Here is a 20,596-nt window from a genome sequence, read left to right as displayed (position 1 = left end):
GGTAAGGGGGAACGTGCTGCAGAAGGGTGTGTATGATAAAAGTGTATGCATTTGCATGTAAGTTTCTAAACAAGGGGTATGTCTATGGAGGAATGTCCCTGAAACTAATATAAGTGGGTGCTTCTGGGGAAATGAACCAGGTATCAGGGGACAGGAGTGGATGGGAGACATCAGAAGAGCGGGTACCTGGGAGTGGTGTTCAGAGAAAGAATTGCCACCCACTTGGGGACTTCCTCCAGGCCAGGCGGATGCCCGGCGCTGGGACTCGGAGGGAAGCAGAGCCTGCCCTGCCTTGCTCAGGGTTCTGACTCTGCTCTTCCCACGATGTGATCTCGGCCGACAAGACCTTGGGTGATTTGGGCACTGCCCACCCCTCTGCCTTCCTGGGCTGCCCCTCACTCACCACTGCTCAGTTCCGCACTTCCCTTCTCCTGCTGTGCTTCTAAACACATAAAGAAACACAGAGAATAATATATTATGTTCTCAACACCCACTTGAAGAAAGAAAACTTTTCAAACCCAATGGACGGTGTAGTGGTTTTAAAATATGTCCACAGAGCCTTTGACACTCCTTTCTTCAAAAGGCAGCGTCTACTCCCCTCCACCTTTGAGGGTGGGCTGGGGGCTTAGTGACTCGCTTCTGATGAAGAGACTGTGGCGGCGTGAGGCTTGAGGCCAGGCCATAAAGAGAAGGGAGCTTCTGCCCAGATGTCTGTCTCTCGGTGCTCACATTCGGGATCCAGTCACCATGTGATGGAATCCAGGCCACAGGCAGAGGCCTCCTCCAGCCCTGGTCAGGCCTTCAGGTGTCTGCAGTCCCAGCTGACACTGAATGAAACCTCCCGAGGACCAGAACCACCAGCTCAACCACTCCCCAACTCCTGATCCTCAAAAACGGTGAGCTATAACGAATGACTGTTGTTGCTTTTAAACACCGTGCTGTGGGGTTACTTGTTACATAGGATAGATGGCTAATGCAGAGGCTCCTAGTATCCCCCTAATAACAGTTCCTTTCTCTATGCTGAAGAAACCACTATCCTGATATTTATTATTCCCATGCATGTTTTTAACTTTTACTATGCACTTATAAATCCTTATACAATATATAGGGCTGTATTTCATTCTTAAAAGCATAGAGAAATTCCCATGAGATATTACATATGGCTGTGTTTATACTCTGTATCCTATTTCACTTGCTGTTGTCCTCTCACAGTGTGCTTTGGAGATCCATCTGTGTCGAGGCATGCAGCTGCCATTCTTTTTCACTGCTGTATAGTATTCCATTGTATCAAGATGCCACAGTATATTATCTAGAACTCCATGTTGGTGAACATTTGGGTCATTACTGGGTTTTCTATTACAAACAACAGTGCTGATAACATCCAATCACCCTCTACTCTTTTTTTTTTTTTTTTTTTTACAGGACAAAGCCTCTTTTGAAGTCTCACATATCACATCACTCACCACCCCTTCTAGCTAACAGGCTTTCTGTCCCTAACAGTCCCCCAAAGTGGGTCTCGATTGGAACTCCCTCTGTTTTTCCTTCCAGCACCTGCTATGCTTGGTCAATATTTAGTTATCTGTTCCTTTTCTTGAGCTGGAGAAGAAGTCCCATGAGGGCAGGGGTAGTAGTGGGTTTTCTCCCCAGTCTCTCCCCCACCACACACCTAGCAGAGGGCCTGGAACACAGTAGGCCCTCAACAAAAAATTGTATTAAGAATGGCTGAGAATAGCTTCCTTACTCTGGCCTCCGTTTTCCCATCTTCATGGTAAAACCTTTAGATCAATTCCGGGTGACTTCAGATTCAGCTTCTGAGAGGCGTCTTGGTGGCCACTATAAGATATAGAGGAGAAGACCTTCACCTTGCACTTAACAGCTTAGAGACCATTTCCTATGTGCTCATAAAGAGCGCTCTCCTGCTGATTAGAGAACCTTATATCTATCTGATGCAGTCCCTTCACATTCACAACCGAGGAGCCCAGAGTGGGGAAGGAGCTGGTCCCCAAACTTAGAAGGCAAACAGACCTGGCAACCAGCCGGGGACCCCGCCAGATTTCACCACTGGGGAGCCAGGCCTTCCTGGGGCCGTCCCCAACAAGATGCCAGACCAGGCTCATGGCTCTGTTCCCAGCCTGGCTTCTCCTTGCCCCCCCCCCCCCCGGGTCCTCTTCGTAGCCCTCCAGCTCCTGTTAGGGACTTCCCTGCAGCTTCCTGCTGGGCCAGGCCTTGGGAGCCCCATTGATCCTCTGACAGCCCAAGACAGATCGTTGGGGAGTGTGTATTCAGGTGCAGGCCCAGCACATGGAGGCCAGATGAGAGTGGGGTGGCGGGGTGAGGGGCCCACTTGGGTGGGGGGTAGAGGGCTGAGGAGGGCGAGGATAGAGGATCCCACAGACACCTGCCTCCTCTCCCCCTTTCCTGCCACTCCCGCCCGCCCCCCCTGGAGCTTTTGCTCTCCCAGCTTCCTCTCACGGGGGTGGGGCTCACCCGCCCTCTCCTCTCTCCCTGGCCTGGGAGGCCTCGGGTGTAGCAGAGAGAAGGTGGGATACAGTAAGCCCTGCTCGGTGAGAGCACAGCCCGGCCCGCCTGTGCGTCAGGCGGATGAGAGCTCCCCCTGAGCTGTTGCTGGGACATGAGGAGGGGTCACGCTTCACGTGGGTCCAGCAGGCAGGGAGGCGCGCCTGCACCGTGGCCTCCTAAAACTCCCACTGCTGGGTCCCTCTCTGGTTAGGGACCCTCCCCCCCCCCCCCCCCCCGCCGCTGTTTCCCCCAACTCATTGCCTCAGAAGCAATCGGGGGTCCGGTCGGGCCTGCTGACTCCTGGAACAGGCACCTGGCTGCTGAGTTGTCTGCTGGCAGAGACCTTCAACTTGCACTTAACATCTTGGAGGGGGGAGGGGCTGTCCCTAGGCCTCAGCTGATGGGTGCTCACTCCCTCTCGAGGTAGCCCTCAGCTCTGCCTCCTTTCTCCCTCCAGAAATCTGTTCCAAACGGCTTCTGCAGGACAGCATGGTCCCCAAAATGCAGGGGTCTGCCTGGATGCCCTGTGACCCCCACCCCTAAGGCCGTTAGATGGCATGTGCATCTCCAGTGGGTACCTGAGCACCGCGCGGTGTGTGAGGGGGTGGGGGGTTGGGTGGGATGGGCTCAGAAGGGGAGGCAGGCTGGGTGGAAGTCTGCTCAGAGAGAGGGGTTGGGGGTAGATGAATGGGGCTCAAAGGAGAGGTGAGCACCAAAGGGAACAGGGATTCGGTGAGATAGGCGGACTTGGTGAGGGTGACAGTGCCTCTGAGAGGCGGGGGCAGAGGGAGCTGGAGGGACAGAGGGAGGATGGGTTTCAGATGGGAGAGGGTGCAGATTCAGACCAGGGCGGTGAAGGCTCAGACAGAGGGAGCTGGGGGCAGAGGAAGGGTCAATTTGGGGAGCAGTGTGTGCACACGGTCTATCCACTGCAGCCAGGGAGGAGGGGGGCTGTGCCTGTGGAGGTGGCACCAGAACAAAGGCCCGGGAGCAGCCTGGGCCCTGCATCCCCTTCCCAGCTGACGGACCCCGAGCTAATTATCATTAATGAGCAGCTGGGCCGGTTCCCTGGGATTTGTCTTGGCAGCGACACTCAGCACATCAGCACCTCCCAGCGCTAGCCTTCCAGGGGGTGGCAGTTCAGGGGGCCGTGGTGAGGGATGCCCAGGCCTCCTATGGGGCAGGGAGGGTGTAGTTTGGCCTTCCCTGCAGATTAGGAGATTGTAGGAGGGCAGTATCGACCGGAGGCCGGGGGCAGGCATCCATTATCCACCCTCGGCCAGGGCCAAGGGAAAGGGCCCTGGGGAGGAGACAGGGGCGGTAACTCCTTGCAGAGCCTAGGACATCAGGCCTGGAGCCCCTTCGGTTTTGTGGTTAGCTGCCCATTGCAGAAGCAAAGGAACACGGCAGAGAAGGGGAGTGTGTGGCTCAAGGTCACACCGTGCAACAGAAACACTTGTTGAGCAAGTGTTTCTAACACTTGTCTGTGCCAGACGCTGTCCAAAGCACTTTCCTAAATCCTCACCACCAACCCCAGGAGGCGTCTACTCTTATTAACCCCATTTTACAGATGAGGAGGCACAGGCACAGAGGCCAACGGCCAGGCAGTCCCCTGGGGAGGGGCCCAGTCACCCTGCGGGCCCTGCAGGGGTAGGAGTGCTAAGGAGCTCTCAGACCTGGGCTCCCCTGGCTGCAGGCTGCAGTGCCCCTCTCCCCCATTCCCCTCTCTGCAGGGATGCCGGTTTGTTTGGTGCCCCCGGCAGGGTTGGGAGGTGAGACTTAAGTATAAATAAATAAATAGGGAGCAGATGGTGGTGGTGGTCGGGTGGGTGGGACTGGGAGGGGCAGGGCCAGGGCCTCCTGCTTCTCCCTGGGAAAACATTGCTGGCCAGAGCAAATGGATTCCAGACTCAGGGCCTAGGAGCTCGCGCCCCAGGCCGGCTCTGCTGTCCGCTGGTCTGGACCTGGCCCAGCCCTTGGAGAAATGGCAAGCCGGGGGCCTAAGCCCTGGGTTCTACCCGTCTCTCATTTCCCTCTCTTTTTCCTGGGCAGCCTTGAGAAAGTCACTTTACTTCTGCGTGCCTCCATTTCCCCATCTGTCCAATGAGAGGAAAAGAATTCGTGGAAGGGGGTGGCCAAGTGTCTGCTCAAAGGGCACCTCTCAGGGTAGCCTTCCTTCATTGCTCCAGGCAGACTTTGTTAGAGCAACAGCTTAGAGCAGCCGTGGGCAAACTACGGCCCGCGGGCCGATCCGGCCCGTTTGAAATGAATAAACCAAAAAAAAAAAAAAAGACCGTACCCTTTTATGTAATGATGTTTACTTTGAATTTATATTAGTTCACACAAACACTCCATCCATGCTTTTGTTCCGGCCCTCCGGTCCAGTTTAAGAACCCATTGTGGCCCTCGAGTCAAAAAGTTTGCCCACCCCTGGCTTAGCGTATCAGGGAGGATAATGGCATTTGTGTCTTTCATTTCACAGCAACCCATTCAGCAGATTCTCGTTCAGAGTCTACTGTGTGCCAGGCACTATGCCACTCTCAAAACTGACATAGTGGCCAGAACGTAGTTTTTCTCTCTGGCTCCAGCAGCTGGCCCAGAGTAGCTGCTAATAAACACTTGTCCTGTGGATGAATGAATGAGTGGGTGGATGTTCGAGGAGATGAGGTGCTGCCCTGCGGAACCTGCATCACTGGGTGAGGGTGGGAAGTGGACATAAGAGGATGTGGGTGAATAGCAACAAGGAACAGTCTATATTCATGGGTCACAGGTTCGACCAAATGCAGATTTAAGATAATCCAAGAAAGCTGATCCCTAAACAATATGGTATAACAACTGGAGGGTGTCCCCAAAAACGTATACACACTTTGAATAATTATAAAGGCAGTGTTTACTAAAATATATCTCATTTCCAAAATGTAAGAGCTCTCAGCTGTTAAAGTATGTATACATTCTTCTGGGGGACACCCCATATTGATGTAGTATTAGGAAGTTGTAAGTAATCCAGAGATGATATGGGAGGATGTCTGTAGGCTGCATGCAAATACTATGCCATTTTCTTTAAAGGACTTGGGCATCTGAGGATTTGGGTGTCTTCAGGCGTCCTGGGACCAGTAGGGGATACTGAGGGGGAGACTGTATGATAACAGCAAATCCAAAGTGAGAAAGTCATTCTTTTTTCAGTATCTCCCAGTCCTTCCAATGGGCTAAGCAGAAGGTCCCCAGTGGTGCCAATAACACCTTTCTAATATCGGGGGGCTTCTCCTTCTCTTCTTTCTTTTTCTAATTTGGAAAAAGCTGGTCTTGGGCTCAGAGTTTCTATAGACAATGGTATCCACCTAGAATCTGAGAATATGATTTTGTTTCCACTTTTTATCTTGGTCAGCTCCTTTTTAGTTGTGATAAGAGGTCCTGATTCTTCACGTATGTTTGGATATTGCTGGGGGGTTGCAAACTGGTCCTGGAGAATCTCTGGATATGTGTTTGGCACTTCCCGATAAAGTGATTTTTTGGGGGGACTAGGGTAGTGATGGGGGGCTGACTGAAAGGGGGCACAAGGACATTTGTAGCAGGTGATGGAAATGCTCTCTGTGTTGATTGAGGTGGTCGTTATGCGGGTGTGTATATTTGTCAGAATATATTGCACTGTACACTTTAAATAGGTGTATTTTATTGTATGTTAATTAAACCTCAATAAAGTTATGCAAGCACCCGAGGCTGACTTAAGATGTTATATACATATATGTACTTAAGATATTAAGTACAGGGAGGAGGGGGGTAAGAGATCAACCGAAGGACTTGTATGCATGCATATAAGCATAACCAAAGGACACAAGACACTGGCGGGTAGGGGAGGCCGGGGAAGGTCAAGGGGGGGGAAAAAAGGAGACATATGTAATACTGTTTGTAATACTTTAAGCAATAAAACAAAAATTTTTTAAAAGTTATTAAGTACAGATGCCATGAGGGCGTGACCAAAGTATGAGGTTGTCTACTACACAGTGAATTTGGGGAGCACAGAGTCAATGAAAAATGGACAGACAGGAGACAGATTAAATGAACAAATGGGTAAATGAGCAAGTCAATGAATAGCTACCGCATGTATGGTACTGAGTCCGTCCCACACATGGGGTGGTCCTGATCAAGGGTTGTCCTACCTCAGCTTACAAAGCACGTGTGATAGGGTCCTCACCACCCCCATGACATCGTCCTTCCGTTGTCTGATCACTAGGACTGTGTGAAAGACCCTTCCTCATATTAAGTTCAGTTTCCTCGTGCCCCCCTGCCCTCTGCAGCTCCACAGACACATGTGCTCCCCTACCTGGGGACAGGCCCTACCTGGGGACAGGCCCTACCTGGGGACAGCCCCTACCTGGGGACAGGCCCTACCTGAGGACAGCCCAAATGCTGCCTCTCCAAGTCTGCCTTCTGCAGGCTCTTCATCCCAGATGCTTAGCTGCTCTGTCCACCAAGTTCTGCATACACAGAGCTTACATCATGGTGAGGCAGCAGGACAAAGAACACGTATACAGGCAAATAAGGAATACAATTATGCCCTAGCCGATTTGGTTCAGTAGATAGAGCGTTGGCCTGCGAACTGAAGGGCCCCGGTTTCAATTCTGGTCAAGGGCACATGCCCAGGTTGTGGGCTCGATCCCTAGCAGGGGGCCTGCAGGAGGCAGCCAATCAATGATTCTCGTCATTGATGTTTCTATCTCTCCCTCTCCCTTCCTCTCTGAAATCAATAAAATATATTTTTTAAAAAAGAATACAATTATAAGCCACGAAGGGAAAAACAGGGTGAGCAGGAGAAGCCTAAGGAATTGACATTGAGCTGAGTCCTGGAGAATGTGAAGGAGCCAGAAGAACCAGAGGAAGGGCGTTCTAGCAGAGGCAAGAGCCAGTGCAAAGGCCCTGAGGTCAGAAAGCTCTTGGGATCTGAGAGGCACCCAGCCTGGCTGGAGTGGGATGAGCTGGGGAAGAGCAGGTCATTCAGGGCATTGATGATGAGGAGCCTGGAATTGTTTTCTAAACTTGATCCTTAAGCAAGGGGTGATGTGATTCCTCTTCAGTTACACCTGGATTCTGATCACTGTTCACCACTCTGGCCCAATCCACCAACCGTCACCTGGGTCTTGGTGACAGCGGCAGCCTCCCCCTCCCCCCTCTCTGTCCCTCTCCACCCAGCAGCCTCACCTGCTTCCCAGGTCAGTTGGAGGAAAAGGCAAGTCCTCACCACCTACAAGGCCCTCCCAAGTTGACGTGCCCACCTCTCCTGCCTTATCACCTGCCAGCCCCGGCCCTTGTCCTATCCGGGCTGCCCCACCACACTGACCTCTTTGCTGTTCCTTGGACACTCCCAGCAGGCTCCCACCTCAGGGCTTTTGCATGAGCTAGTCCTTCGGCTTGAAACATACTTCCTTCTAAAATCCATGTGGCTTCTTTCCTCTCTGCTCAGATCAACGCTTTCTCCTCAGAGAGGCCCAACCACCTTAACAAAATCAATAGTTCCTATCTCATTCTCTCTCTTTCTCTGCTTTTCCCTAAGAGCACTCATCACGGGATATTGTGTTTTGCATTTTATACATACTTTGTGTGTGTGCTTCCTGCCTATTGCCCCTGAGTGAATGTCAAGAAGATAGGAGTTTTATAGCTGCTTTGTACTCTGATAGCCCAGTGTCTGGTACAGTGCCTGGCACACAGCAGATGCTGGGTAGCAGTTTATAAAGTGAACATCAAGGGAGGTGTGTGGGTGTGTGGAGGGCGGGGTGTTGGCGGCAGACACTCCCAGCCCTGCCCAGCCCTCTCTGTGGCCCCTCGGTCCCCTCTCTGGGCACGGCTTCTCTCTCCTGCCCCCACCCCATCAACCCTAATAGGCACCACAGGATAGTGAAACTTCTCTCTCAGGGGGAAGGTTTCCGGCGGCAGGCAGACCCCCCCCCCCCCCTATTCCTCTCTCCCCTACAAGCCTGATGGGAGCTTCGGAGAGTCCTCAAAAGACAGGGGGCCTGGGGGCAGAACCACGCTGGGTGTCCCTGGGCAAGCCTGGGACCTGCTCCCAGTCCCTGCGTACGCACCTGGAAAGATGTAAGACTTTGAATGCGAGTGGCCAGCCTTGGGGAAGTTCTATGCTTGTGTCTATTTCACAGACACGGAAACAGGCCCGGAGAGGAGGCCCTGCCTTCAGGACAGCTGGCGCGGTCCCTCCTCTGTGAAATGAGGACACACCCCGCCCGCTAAGTTTGGGGGGACTGACGAGTTCGCCTCTGCAGGTACCGGGTGTCCCGCACGCAGCAGGGGCTCAGGACACGCTGCTTTCCACGCTGCTGTTCCCAGGGGCGCCCTGACCCAGGGCCTGCCGCCAGCAGGGGGCAGCGCCAGCGTTCAAACCCAGGTCTGTCTGAAAGAGCCTCCCCCTCGCTCCCCCAAAACCAGCACCCATCGCGCGGCCACAGCAAAGACAGCGGTGACAGTAGCCGCACCATCGGCAGCAACAGCGTTTTCCGCCCCATGGGGCAGCACCGGGGTTAGCGTCAGGCTGTCCGTGGCCGCACCTGCCGGCGCTCCCCGCCCTCTCGCTTCCTCCTGCGCCGGGGCAGGTGGGCGGCCCGCGCCTCCGCCGCCTGGGGGGCCGCGCGGGGACCTGGGCGGCCGGGGAGCCCCCGGGGGAGGCGGGCGGCTGCGGGCTCTGCCAGGAGCTGCGCGGCCTGGAAGACATTACACGGCTGTCGGCCGGGGGCGTCGCCCGCAGTTCCGGAGGGGGTCCCGGCGGCGGACGCGCCGGGCGAGGGGACGGCCCCGCCACAAAGCGCGCTTTGTTCTGCGCTCCCCCCGGGAGCTGGAACCAATGGATTGGCGGCAGCTGAGGTCATCTGTCAGGCAGCGCCGGGGGTCAGGCCCGGGGAAGGGGCCGCCAGGGCGGGCGGGGCGGCTGGGCCGGGGGTCGGTGTGTGCGGGCCCATTAACCAGGCTGCTCTCCCGGGGCTCTGGGGCAGGGCGCTGCTCCGCTGGAGGCCGCGGTTTGTCCATCTGTCCCACAGGAAAGGTCATGTCTGCCCTGTCCGCCTCTCAAGACGATGGTGTCAAGGATGGACGCGATGAGGGTGATGGTGGTGGTGGTGGTGGTGATGAGTCTCTGTAAGGAGCAGCCCCCACCTTCCTGTTCTGTGGAAGCGCCACAGTCGCGACTCAAGCCCTGAAGGCTGGGTCGGACCCAGGAAGCACCTGTGGTTTGGAGCTCAGAACCCCTGTGCCTGGCCCAGGGGAGTCAGAGCCCTCCAGGGTTCCCTGCTTTGACCCTGGATGCCAGCCGCGGGCTGCCTTTTGCCAGAGCTGAGAGGTGGAGCTATCAGCCCTGAGTCCTGGGATTCCTTGAAGACCATGGTGGGGTGAGGGTGGGGGGCTGTTCCAGGGTACAGCAGGGCTAGAACCCCTTTCCCTGCCCCCCTGATAGATGATTTTTTCTGACTGGGGACAGACCTGGGTCTGAACACTTTCCTCCACCTCCCATAAAACCAGGTCCCATCTATTAATTTATTCACACCCCATCAGCATGGGCCTCAGCGTTCCCATCCATATCATGAGATGATTAGGCTTCTAAACACTCACTACAGGGCCCCCTGGGGGGTGGGGCGAGGCCATCAAGTCCAGGAGCCCCAGAAATTGCCCCAAGTATGTGTGTGTGTGTGTGTGTGTGTGTGTGTGTGTGTGTGTGTGTGTATTTCTGGAGAAAGGGCTCATGGCTTTCCTAGGATTCTCAAAGGTCTTCATGACCCTAAAAAGGTGAAGAAGAAGTACTGCCTGGAGTGTAGGGGAGGAAGCAGCCCCCAAACTGCTGGAGGGAGAGGACTTGGAACAGCCGTCTGGTGAGCAATTGACTAGACCTTGGAAGTTGCAAATTGAGCTGTGTGTTGGCCAGACTGTGCACTCCTAGGTGTACGGGTGAGAGAGCACAGAGAGTGATGGATGAAGGTTTCACAGCAGCAAAATAACTGTAAACCCTTAAATGTGCATCGACAGGACAATGACTAATACATTGTTGTGTTCAGACCCTGGGATGCCATGCAGCAATGGAAAGAATAAGCTAAACCTATATAGAATTTATTCATTCAACGGGTGTATATTGAACACTTACTATGCACTACCCATGGTTTTGGCAATGGGCCTACAGGGATATATAAGACAGATCAAGTCCTGTCTCAAGAAGTTACATCTGAGTGGGTGAGATAGTCATAAACAGACACAGAGAGTGACTTTAAGGAGTGTGATAAAGGCCAAGAAAATAAAACTGAGTAAGGTGATAGAAAGATGGGGAAGGGGCTGTTTTAGGCATTATGGTCAGGGAAGGCCCCTCTGAGGAAGTGACCAGAATGAGAGAGACTCGGGGAGAACAAAGACCCAGTGAGGTGGATGGCTAGGGCCCACTGACAGGGAAAAAATGCAATCTGAAAAACAATGCATAAGAGAAAAGCATTCTTTACTTGCACACACTAGCACTACCACAAAGTTAGAAAAGGTTCTGGAAGGGTATATACCAAATTAATGAAGGTAATCGTCCCAACTAGGGAGGCCAAGGGACAATCAACACTAGGCCTCATGGTGGACTTCAGGTTCCCTCTAATATTTAAATTTTTAAATATTTAATTACTTAGCATTTTAATATCTCAATGATTTAAAGGTGAATATACTCACATGTCACTTGTAAAAATTTTAAAAAGTGTTTAAGTCTACCACGATGAAGAGGGTTGGTTCCAGGGCAGTGAGGGGACTTACACACTGCCTTTCATTGAACCCAAGTTCCTGGGGGCAGTGGTTGGTTTGGGGAGAGGACACACTGTTGGATCAGGGGAGCCCAAAAGAGCCATGTAGCTCAGCCTAGAGAATCAAGAAGCTTCTTGGAGGAGGAGCCACCTTTGCTGAGCCACCAGCTAGCTCAGGATCCCCAGAAATCATGATGTGTGTGCAAGGACACAAGGCAAGATCGGTCAGAATAAGGAGAATCTGAACCTACAAACTCCCAGCTGAGTCTCCTGCTTCCCTGCGCCTCCTCTCCGGCAGGCCCCTCCACCCACCCCATTCCCATAGCTCCGTCAGGCAGGAAAGCAACGCCACCTGCTGGCGCAAGTGGGAAATGCAGCTCTCACTCTCCACTGAGCAACTAGGTTTCACCCTTCAAAACCCACTTCCTCTTCCTTCAGAATGACCAACCCCTCCCACTCCAAGACTGTTCTGCTCTCCCTAAACAGTGCCTGGTAGGGCCTCTAGCGTTGCCTGCTTGAATCTTATCTGCAGGAAGGAAAAGCCCTTTCAGGAAGGGGCAACCATTCCGTCACTCTAGTCAGTGGGTGCAGGAGATCATTGCTCACCTGAAATGGTGGCACCTCCTGGCAGCATAGTCTACAAATCGTGTCTATAGATCCTGGCCCTTGCTACCAACCTTAGGGATAGACAGTCCATTTGAAAGCTTGGAAAAAGCCCCCAGGGAAGGGCTTGTCCACTGTCACAGTGAAATGTGTGCACAAGCTGGCCCTAGAACACAGATGCCCTAGGAGGCAGCCCAGTGCGGGTACAGCGGGTGTCACCATGTTTGAAAATAACTGATGCAGCCTAGAGCAGTGATTCCCAGCTTGTGGTCACTGAACAGCAGCAGCAGCAGCACCTGGGAACTTATTAGAAAAGCAAATTCCCAGGTTCCAGCCCAGACCTACTGAATTAAAAACTCTGTTTTAATAAACCAGTTTGAGAACTGAACCATTTGTCTAAAGCAATTCACTCCTCTTTTTATTAAATAAACTTTTATTTCGGAATGATTTTCGATTTACAGAAAAGCTGCCAAGTTAGTACCGAGCGTCCCCAGCCAACCCCAACATCAACATCTTACATGGTACTAAGTTGTTACAGCGAAGAGATGACGTTGGTGTGTTGTTATTAACTAAAATCCAGGCCTTGTTTAAAGTTGCAGGGTTCCCACTAATGTCCTTTTTTTAATTCCAAGATTCAATCCAGGCTATCACACTGCACTTAGGACTACATTCTTTTTAAATTCTATTGCTCACCTTCGTCATCTTTCCTGGGACAGGGAATGGGTGGGAAAGCTATTGTCTTCATTACTGGGCTTGGGAAACTGGGACTTGAAAATGCCAAGTGACCAAGATCCGTTGGCCCAAACAAGCTCCCTAAGGCAGGCAGGGAGAGCAAGGCCTGCCTCACTCTACACCCTTCCTCTATGTCTTCCCATCCCCCCAGGACTCTTGGCTTCCAGAGCCCCTTTGGAATGTCCCACCTGACCTACCCCATCCCACCAGTGCAGATAATGAAATGTCCCTCATAGAGGCAGCCCAGCCCTGGGAGAAATCCACCCTGCCCTATCACCTCTTCCCTGAGATTTGAGGCCCAGGACAATGTCTTAGTGACTTCAGCCAGGGCAGAGAGATGCCCTGTGCAAGAGAGTGAGAGAGAAACACTGCTATTTGCCTATGCAAATAATTTGTGAGAGATGAAAAATGCCACAAATTATTTTCAGTTTCTCTAAGAGGAATAGACTGTTTCCCCATGCCTTGAATCTGGGCTAGCCTTATGATTTGTTCTGACCCAAAGAACTTAGCAGAAGTGATGGTATACCAATTCTGGGCAGAGAACTGAAGAAGCCTCACAGCTTCTATTCTCATTCTCTTGGAATCCTGAGGCCATCAGGTGATTAAGCCTGAGCTAGCCTGCTGGAAAGGCCACATGGAGGAGAACTAGTCACCCAGGCAACAGCCCGCCAACTGACAGACAGGTGAGTTAGACTATCCTAGATCCATCTGAGATGACAGCTGATTGCAAACAGTCCTGGGAATGACCCCAGGCGACATCGGAATTGTCCAGATTACACCCAGTCCAAACTGCCAACCCTCAGAATTGTGGGTAAATAAACGACTTGTCTTTAGCTACTAAGTTTGGGGATGGTATGTTACACAGCAAAGACTAGCTGATACAATTGCTCGTTTCTCTCTTTGTAGTGGGATTCTGATTTTACTTCAAGAGGCAGTGTGCCAGTCGCAGGAGATGGGATATGATCGGTCTACTCAATTGTGACAATTCCGTTTCCTGCTGTCTTAGCTTACCCCATCTTGGGGTAACAATGGTAGCTGGTTTGGGCCCAGGAGACCTAAGTGGAGCTATGCAGGGCAGAGAGCGGGACAAAGGCCTCTGAGAAAGGTCTGACTTTAGGATAGAAGTTGACAGGTCCAGCTGGCTCAGCCCTTCCTTCTCCCCCACTACTTTCCTCCTTGAATATAGCCATCTTGTGACCATGAAGTCACAAGCAATGAGGGAAAGACCGAAAGGACCACCGAGATGTGTGGTCTACCTTCGCTGAGTTGTTAAAGCAATACCGTTAGTCATCTGTCTCCAAAATGGAAGCTATGGGGAAAAACAAACCTTTCTATGTTAACCTCAGCTTTCCTTTACTGGCAGCTAACTGTATTCCACATAATAGGATATACAAAGACAAAAATGCAGAAGGATCCTTGTCCTTGGGAATCTGGAGCCAGTCACATGCGGTTCTCCAAACCCATCTCCGTTCTCATTTCATCCTCTTAATAATCCCTCAAAAGCAAAGACATGACCCATTTTCACAGCAGTGGGAGCTGGGTCCCCTGCCATTCAGTAGTGAGTCCAAGGTCTTGTAGCTAGCAAAGAGGGTGCTTAGAGTCAGACCCTCCTCCCTCCAGGCGCAAAGAGAGTGCTCCCCTGCGACACCTTCTGCACAGCCCAGCCCACTGGAAACCAGGTATATCTTCTTCTGGGCTTTTAGGGGCGGTGGCAGGTGCCAAAGAGCCTGCTACTGCAAGTCCGGCGTGGAAGAGCCCAGGTACACCCTTAGGTCTGAGATGGTGGACTGGACAAGCTTGGCAGGGATGGTCTCTCGCTGTAGCTGCTGGTAAGCTGCGTAACGGTGGCAGCCACCGAAGGAGTAGAAGTAGTCACCACCCTGGGCTCCTTTGATCCAGAGGACATCAATGGGGGGCACGCTGTCTGGGTTCTCCTGGAGAGAAAGGGGCACAGGGTAAGTGAACATGGAACAATGCCTGACAGTTTTCAACGCAGACTTTGTTAACCTGTGCTGAGTTCCTACAGGGTGCGCACACTGGTTCATGCTAGCTTGTGAGAAACACTGTCAAATATTCAGGAAGTTTGTGTGTTGGTTGGCATCACCCTAGTAACTTGAAATTCAGCCATGGTGAGAGTATTTACACCAGGGAAATGGGCAGATACTACAAAGCAGGGCTTTTCCTCCCTAGAAACCAGGTTGTTAAACATTTATCAACACACCACATTGCGTAAATACCTACATATACATACAAACACACTATATATCTACCTGGCACTGTTCTAGACTCTGGGAATAAGGTACAGCCGGAATGAGACAGACACAGCCCTTGCCTTCCTGTTATGGACCTGCAGCCTGCTGAAGGGTGGGTGGTCCTCTAAGTGGGGAAAGCCTAAGGCAGGGCTGGGTGGGGAGCAGAGCACGCTGGGGAGACCACTCCCCATGGCTTCTCTATTATTATGCTACTAGAGGCCCGGTGCACAAAAAGTTGTGCACTTGGGAGGGTCCCTCAGCCCGGCCTGTGCCCTCTCACAGTCTGAGACCCCTCGGGGGCTGACCACCTGCTGGCTTAGGCCTGCTCCCAGGGGGACTGGGCCTAAGCTGGCAATCAGACATCCCTCTGGCAGCCCAGGAGCCCTCGGGGGATGTCCATTTGCCAGCAGGGAGCAAGCCTAGCTGCAGTTGGACATCCTTAGCGCTGCTGAGGAGGCGGGAGAGGCTCCCACCACCACTGCTGTACTGGCAGCCGTCAGTCTGGCTTGTGGCTGAGCAGAGCTCCCCCTGTGGGAGCACACTGACCACCAGGGGGCAGCTCCTGCATTGAGCGTCTGCCCCCTGGTGGTCAGTGTGTGTCATAGTGACCAGTGATTCCCAGTTGCTCTGCTGTTAGGGTCAATTTGCATATTACCCTTTTATTATATAGGATAGAGGCCTGATGCATGGGTGGGGGCTGGCTGGTTTGCCCTGAAGGGTGTCCTGGATCAGGGTGGGGGACCCACTGGGGTGCCTGGCCAGCCTGGGCGGGGGGCTGATGGCTGTTTTCAGGCTGGCCACACCCCTTTCAGGGAAGGGGGTCCTGCTGGGGTGCCTGGCCAGTTTGGGTGAGGGGCTGATGGCTGTTTGCAGGCTGGCCACACCCCCTTCAGGATAGGGGTCCCCGCTGGGGTGCCTGGCCAGCCTGGGTGAGGGGCTGATGGCTGTTTGCAGGCTGGCCACAGCCTCCAGCCACACAAGCTCCCAGTGGAGGCTGGCTGGAAGCAGGTATCTGGGATTTATTTATCTTGTATAATTGAAACTTTGTTGCCTTTTGCGGAGGCCACAGCCGGCCAGGGCAGGCGGGAAGCCTGGTTTCCTCCATCGCCCGGGCAACCAAGCCTCCTGCTTGCTCCAGCTCCATGGCTGCCGGCCGCCATCTTGGTTGGGTTAATTTGCATATAGTCACTCTGACTGGCTGGTGGGCATGGCTTGGGCGTAGCGAAGGTATGGTCAATTAGCATCTTTGTCTTTTATTAGTGTAGATTTTGATGGATTCATTTATCCATTTATTCCAGAAATGATCATTAAGCAGTAACTTACGAGCAATTACAAGCTAGGGCTCTAGAACCAGGCAGACCTGAATTTGGATCTCAGCTCCTCCGAAGAGGAGCTGAGCATTGTTCCTAATTGGTACAATGGGAGTAAGACACTCTATAGCAGTGGTTCTGGCCCTTTAAATACAGTTCCTCATGTTGTGACCCAACTGTAAAATTATTTCTTTGCTACTTCATAACTGTAATGTTGCTACTGTTATGAATCGTAATGTAAATATCTGCTATGCAGGATGGTCTTAGGCGACCCCTGAGTAAGGGTCGTTCGACCGCCAAAGGGGTCGCGACCCACAGGTTGAGAACCGCTGCTCTATGGGGCTGCTGAAAGCCAAGAAGCTGACACTGAGCGCAAAGCACAGCCTGCCTGGTGGAGGGGCCCTAACAAGGGGCAGCCATGCTGGGTGCTAGTGGCATGATGGTGGGTGGATGGGCAGAATAACAGCTCCCCCAAGTGTCCACATCCTCATCCCTGGAGCCTGTCAATATGTTACCTTATATGGCATAAGGGTCTTGGCAGATGCAATTAAGGATCTTGACACGAGAGATTATTCTGGAGAAGAGGAGGTCTGATGTTGCTAGCTTTGAAGATGGAGCAAAGATGCCATGAGCCAGGGAAGGTGGTGGCCTCTAAAAGCTGGGGAAGGCAAGGAAATGGAATCTCCCCTAGACACTCCAGAAAGGAATGCAGCCCTGCTGACACCTTGATTTTAGCCCAGTGAGGTCCATTCTGGACTTCCAACTATAGAATAACAGATCTGCACTGTTTTAAGCCACTAAGTTCCTGGTACTTTGGAATAGTAGCCATAGTAGAAAATACCTATGGTGAGCAAAGACAGGTCTGGTTCTCGCCTTCACAGAGCATATGGTTCTGACGAGGAAGACAGGTGTCTAAACAGCCCATTAAAACCCAGTGGGATCAGAACTCTGCTGGTGGGCATGCAGGTGGCTAGGGGCCCATGGGAGGCCTCTAACCCAGCAGGGACTGTCAGGGAAGACACTGACCCTGAGACAGGAAGATGGAGGAGTTAGACATAATAAAGAGAGTTGGAAGAGTTTTCCTAGCAGGGTACAAAGCCCGTGCAAAGGCCCAGGGTGACAGCACGCAGGGCTAGATAGATCCTTCATAAACTGCCAGGCACCATGCTGGGAATGGTCCCTGCTCTTGTGTAGTTCACAGGAGGTGGAACAGACAGACAACAAAACACCCACAAATAAATGTATAATATAATCTCAGGTGGACAGAAGTGCTTCGTGGAGAAATAACTCAGCTTAAGGGGACAGACAGTGCGGTGGCCAAGCTCTGACCTTGATAAAGTTGCTTACATCCTCCTGTGCCTCAGTTTCCTCATCTGTAAGAGGAGCAACAGAAGAATCTACCGCATTCTGTTGGCATGAGGAAGCTCAGGCACTTACAGCTGCTCCTGGGCCCCTGCGAAGTGCTATTTGCTGGCGATCATTACTTTAATCCTTTCATCAACCCCTACTTGCTCAAGGGAGGAGACCGAGGCTCAGGGAGTCCCAGCCAGTTGCTCAAGGTCACACAGCAAAGGCAGTGCTCGGAACCAGCCCCCTCTAGCGTCCAGTGCGACCTGCCTCCTCCGGCGCCTTCCCTCCCGCCGGTGTCCCCGGGGCCTCACCCGGATCGTGTCCACCAGGCTCTGTACCTTGGCCGGGTCCAGCACAGACGGCAGCGGCCGGATGAGCACACTCAGTGGCACGTTGTGCACCGCGGCGATGCAGCCCGAGTGGATACTGCCACCCTGCGCGCCGCCGCTGGGCCCGGGTCCTTCGCGCGCCCCCCGGTCCGCCCCGGCCCTACCCAGCGCTCCTCCCGCGCGCAGCCCCATCGCACCGCCGCCAGCCTGACCGCCTCCCCCATCCAGACCTTTAACTCGGCCGGTCCGTACCATTCCCGCGGGCGGGAGGGGGGCCCGGGCCAGGGTGCCTTTCTCCCCCGGCCCCTCGGTGGTCCGGTCCCGTCCCGGCGTCCCGAAACCCGACTCCGGCTCGGCTCGCTGGGCGCCGCGGAACCCGCGGGGGGTCTGGCTCTCCCCTGGGGGCGCCTCGCCGGCTCCCCTCCGCCCTTCGGAGTCCCGGGAGTGGAAGCGCCCAGACTGGCTGACTCAGGGTGAGTCTGCAGGTCGTGGGGCGGGAGAGCGCGGGTGACTCACAGCCCGCGGTGACTCAGGCCTGCGGGGTCCGGGGCGGGGACGAGGGGGAGTGGTGGCCGGACCTGTGGGACAAGGATGAGTCTGCAAAACCCACAGTACTTGGCCGTCTGGCGGTCGGAACCCTATAACCCTCGAGTGATAATAATACAGACAACAGTAAAACGACGAATCCGGTGCTGTGTCAGACACTGTCCTAAGCACTTTGCATGTATAACAACTTACTTAAACCTCAAAACAATCCTGCAAGGTAGGTCTGATTATTATTCCCTTTTTACAGATGAGAAAACTGAGGCACAGTGACTTGTCTAGGGAGTGGCTGAAGTAGGGTTCAAATGCAGACAGGCTGGCTCTAGGGTGCGCTCTCTACCCCACCGCTGGCTGCCTCCGTTCAGCAAAAGTAAGGGTCACCAGGAGCCTTCCGGGATCGTGCTGACAGTGTGTGCGCACTGCCCCGAAGTTCCACCTCTCATCTCACCCTGACCCCACCTCTAGTGGTTATTGAACACCTTGTCCAAGGTACAGCAGGTGAAAATGAAAGTCAGGTCACCTGAGCCTAGAACCCTGGGCGGCTTTGCCACAAACAGCTGCTTACAGATGTGGACACGGAGCCTTCAGAGGACGATGATAATGACTTAGGTCCAGACATGCTGACTGCCAGCCCCGCTCTCCTGTTTAAAGCCCTCTGTCCCCTTGTGCCCATGTTCAGCACCGAATGTCCTCTGGGGCCAGAGAGAGGTAGGCAGAGGCCGCTGGGTTAAATTCCAGGTATTTATCAGCATCTTTGTCAACATTAGGGCTTGGGCACAGATTGGCCTGGGTTCAGGTCTCATCTGGCCAGTCCCTAGCTATGTGGTCTCCGGCAAGTTGCTTAACCTCTCTGACCCTCAGCCTTCTCTTCTGTAAAGTAGTTGTGGGGAGGTTGTGGGGACACTCAGAGATAATGGCTGATGGAGGGCAAGGTGGGGGGTAAATCAGTACATAGTGGTCGGCCAAGTACTTAGTGATAACCAAGGAAGGTGACTGGTTTTATCATGAGCATCCCGACGGCTTAAGGAGAGGCTAAGTTTGAGAGTATCAGGAAAGGCTCCCTGGACAAGGGGCATTCAGGCTGGTAATTGTCTTGGTCCTAGAGAGGGAGAGGGAAGAAGTGGGTGATGGTTTAGAGCAGGGGTCCTCAAACTTTTTAAACAGGGGGCCAGTTCACTGTCCCTCAGACCGTTGGAGGGCCGGACTATAGTTAAAAAAAAAAACTATGAACAAATTCCTATGCACACTGCACATATCTTATTTTGAAGTAAAAAAACAAAACGGGAACAAATACAATATTTGTATTTGCATGTGGCCCGCGGGCCGTAGTTTGAGGACCCCTGATTTAGAGTGTAGGCTCTGGAATCACTTGAATGGCATGGATTTGAATCCTGGCTCTGTCACCACCTACTAGCTGTGGTGCCTGGGGGCGGGGGTGGTACTCCACTTCTCTGTGCCTCAGCTTCTTCCCTGGATTGCCAGGGAGAGTACATGAGGGTAACACATTAAGTGTTTAGAAAGGTACCTGGCACTAGAAATGGCTGGATGAAAGGTAGATGTGAAGGACATTCCAGCCACAGGATCAGCTTGAGCGAAAGCAGGGAGGTGGGACAGTTCCAGATCTGGTTGAAGGCAGGCTTGTCTGGTTTGGTGTCCTTCTCACCCTGACTGGCACCTGCATGGAGAATGCACAGTCCCCCTCTCAGCTGGAGAAAAGTAGGAATGGTACCCACTCGGGGGGTGGTGGGGGGGGGGGCTGCTGCTACATGGGCCAGTTACTGACACTTTCTGAACTCTCTGCAAAGTGGGGTAATGCTGCCCATCACTCAAAGTTGTTATGAGTGTGAACTGAGAAGATGCACATAATTAGTGCTCAGTGAATTGTGTAACACCCGTTTTACTGTTGAAGATCATTCATGTTGGGTTCTTAGTCTCTTGCAAACCATAGAACACTGAGGCCATCAACATATAACCCCTGTGGCCCTTACCGGTTTGGCTCAGTAGATAGAGCATCGGCCTGCAGACTGAAGGGTTCCAGGTTCGATTCCAGTTAAGGGCATGTACCTTGGTTGCGGGCACATCCCCAGTGGGGGGTGTGCAGGAGGCAGCTGATTGATGTTTCTCTCTCATCGATGTTTCTAGCTCTCTATCCCTCTCCTTTCCTCTCTGTATAAAATATATTTTAAAAAAATATATAA

The 20,596-nt window shown here is 53.0% G+C and overlaps 1 protein-coding gene and 1 long non-coding RNA gene across 3 annotated transcripts in view; one reads left to right on the top strand and one right to left on the bottom strand.

Moving 5' to 3' along the window:
- Positions 1-12,297: 12,297 nt before the first annotated feature.
- Positions 12,298-18,083, bottom strand: SRXN1 (sulfiredoxin 1). Of its 2 annotated transcripts, none has more exons than XM_059705795.1 (2): positions 17,865-18,083; positions 12,298-14,548 (listed from the first exon to the last, which is right to left on the bottom strand). In XM_059705795.1, exons 1-2 carry the CDS (start codon positions 18,045-18,047, stop codon positions 14,345-14,347), a joined length of 387 nt encoding a protein of 128 aa, XP_059561778.1. In that variant the 5' UTR covers positions 18,048-18,083; the 3' UTR covers positions 12,298-14,344. The 2 variants fall into 2 exon arrangements, with proteins under 2 accessions (XP_059561778.1, XP_059561777.1); XM_059705794.1 differs by having other exon boundaries at positions 17,838-18,081.
- Positions 18,053-20,596, top strand: part of LOC132239466 (uncharacterized) — a 34,141-nt gene continuing 31,597 nt past the window's right edge. Inside the window, exon 1 of the long non-coding RNA XR_009454054.1 lies at positions 18,053-18,328. This is a non-coding gene — a long non-coding RNA (uncharacterized LOC132239466). The remainder of the gene's footprint in view (positions 18,329-20,596) is intronic.

The sequence above is a fragment of the Myotis daubentonii genome, chromosome 8, assembly GCF_963259705.1.
Source record: "Myotis daubentonii chromosome 8, mMyoDau2.1, whole genome shotgun sequence".
NCBI classification, from domain to species: Eukaryota; Metazoa; Chordata; class Mammalia; order Chiroptera; family Vespertilionidae; genus Myotis; species Myotis daubentonii.
The sequence above is the reverse complement of the archived record's forward strand: the minus strand, read 5'-3'. Positions and strand labels throughout refer to the sequence as shown.

What these genes read in the sequence shown, in the direction of transcription:
- SRXN1 (XM_059705794.1), bottom strand. Translation starts at nt 18,047, where the DNA reads ATGGGGCTGCGCGCGGGAGGAGCGCTGGGTAGGGCCGGGGCGGACCGG. An exon ending in GCCTGGTGGACACGATCCGG is followed by an intron (nt 14,549 to 17,837) that starts GTGAGGCCCCGG and finishes CTTTCTCTCCAG; the next exon opens with GAGAACCCAGACAGCGTGCC.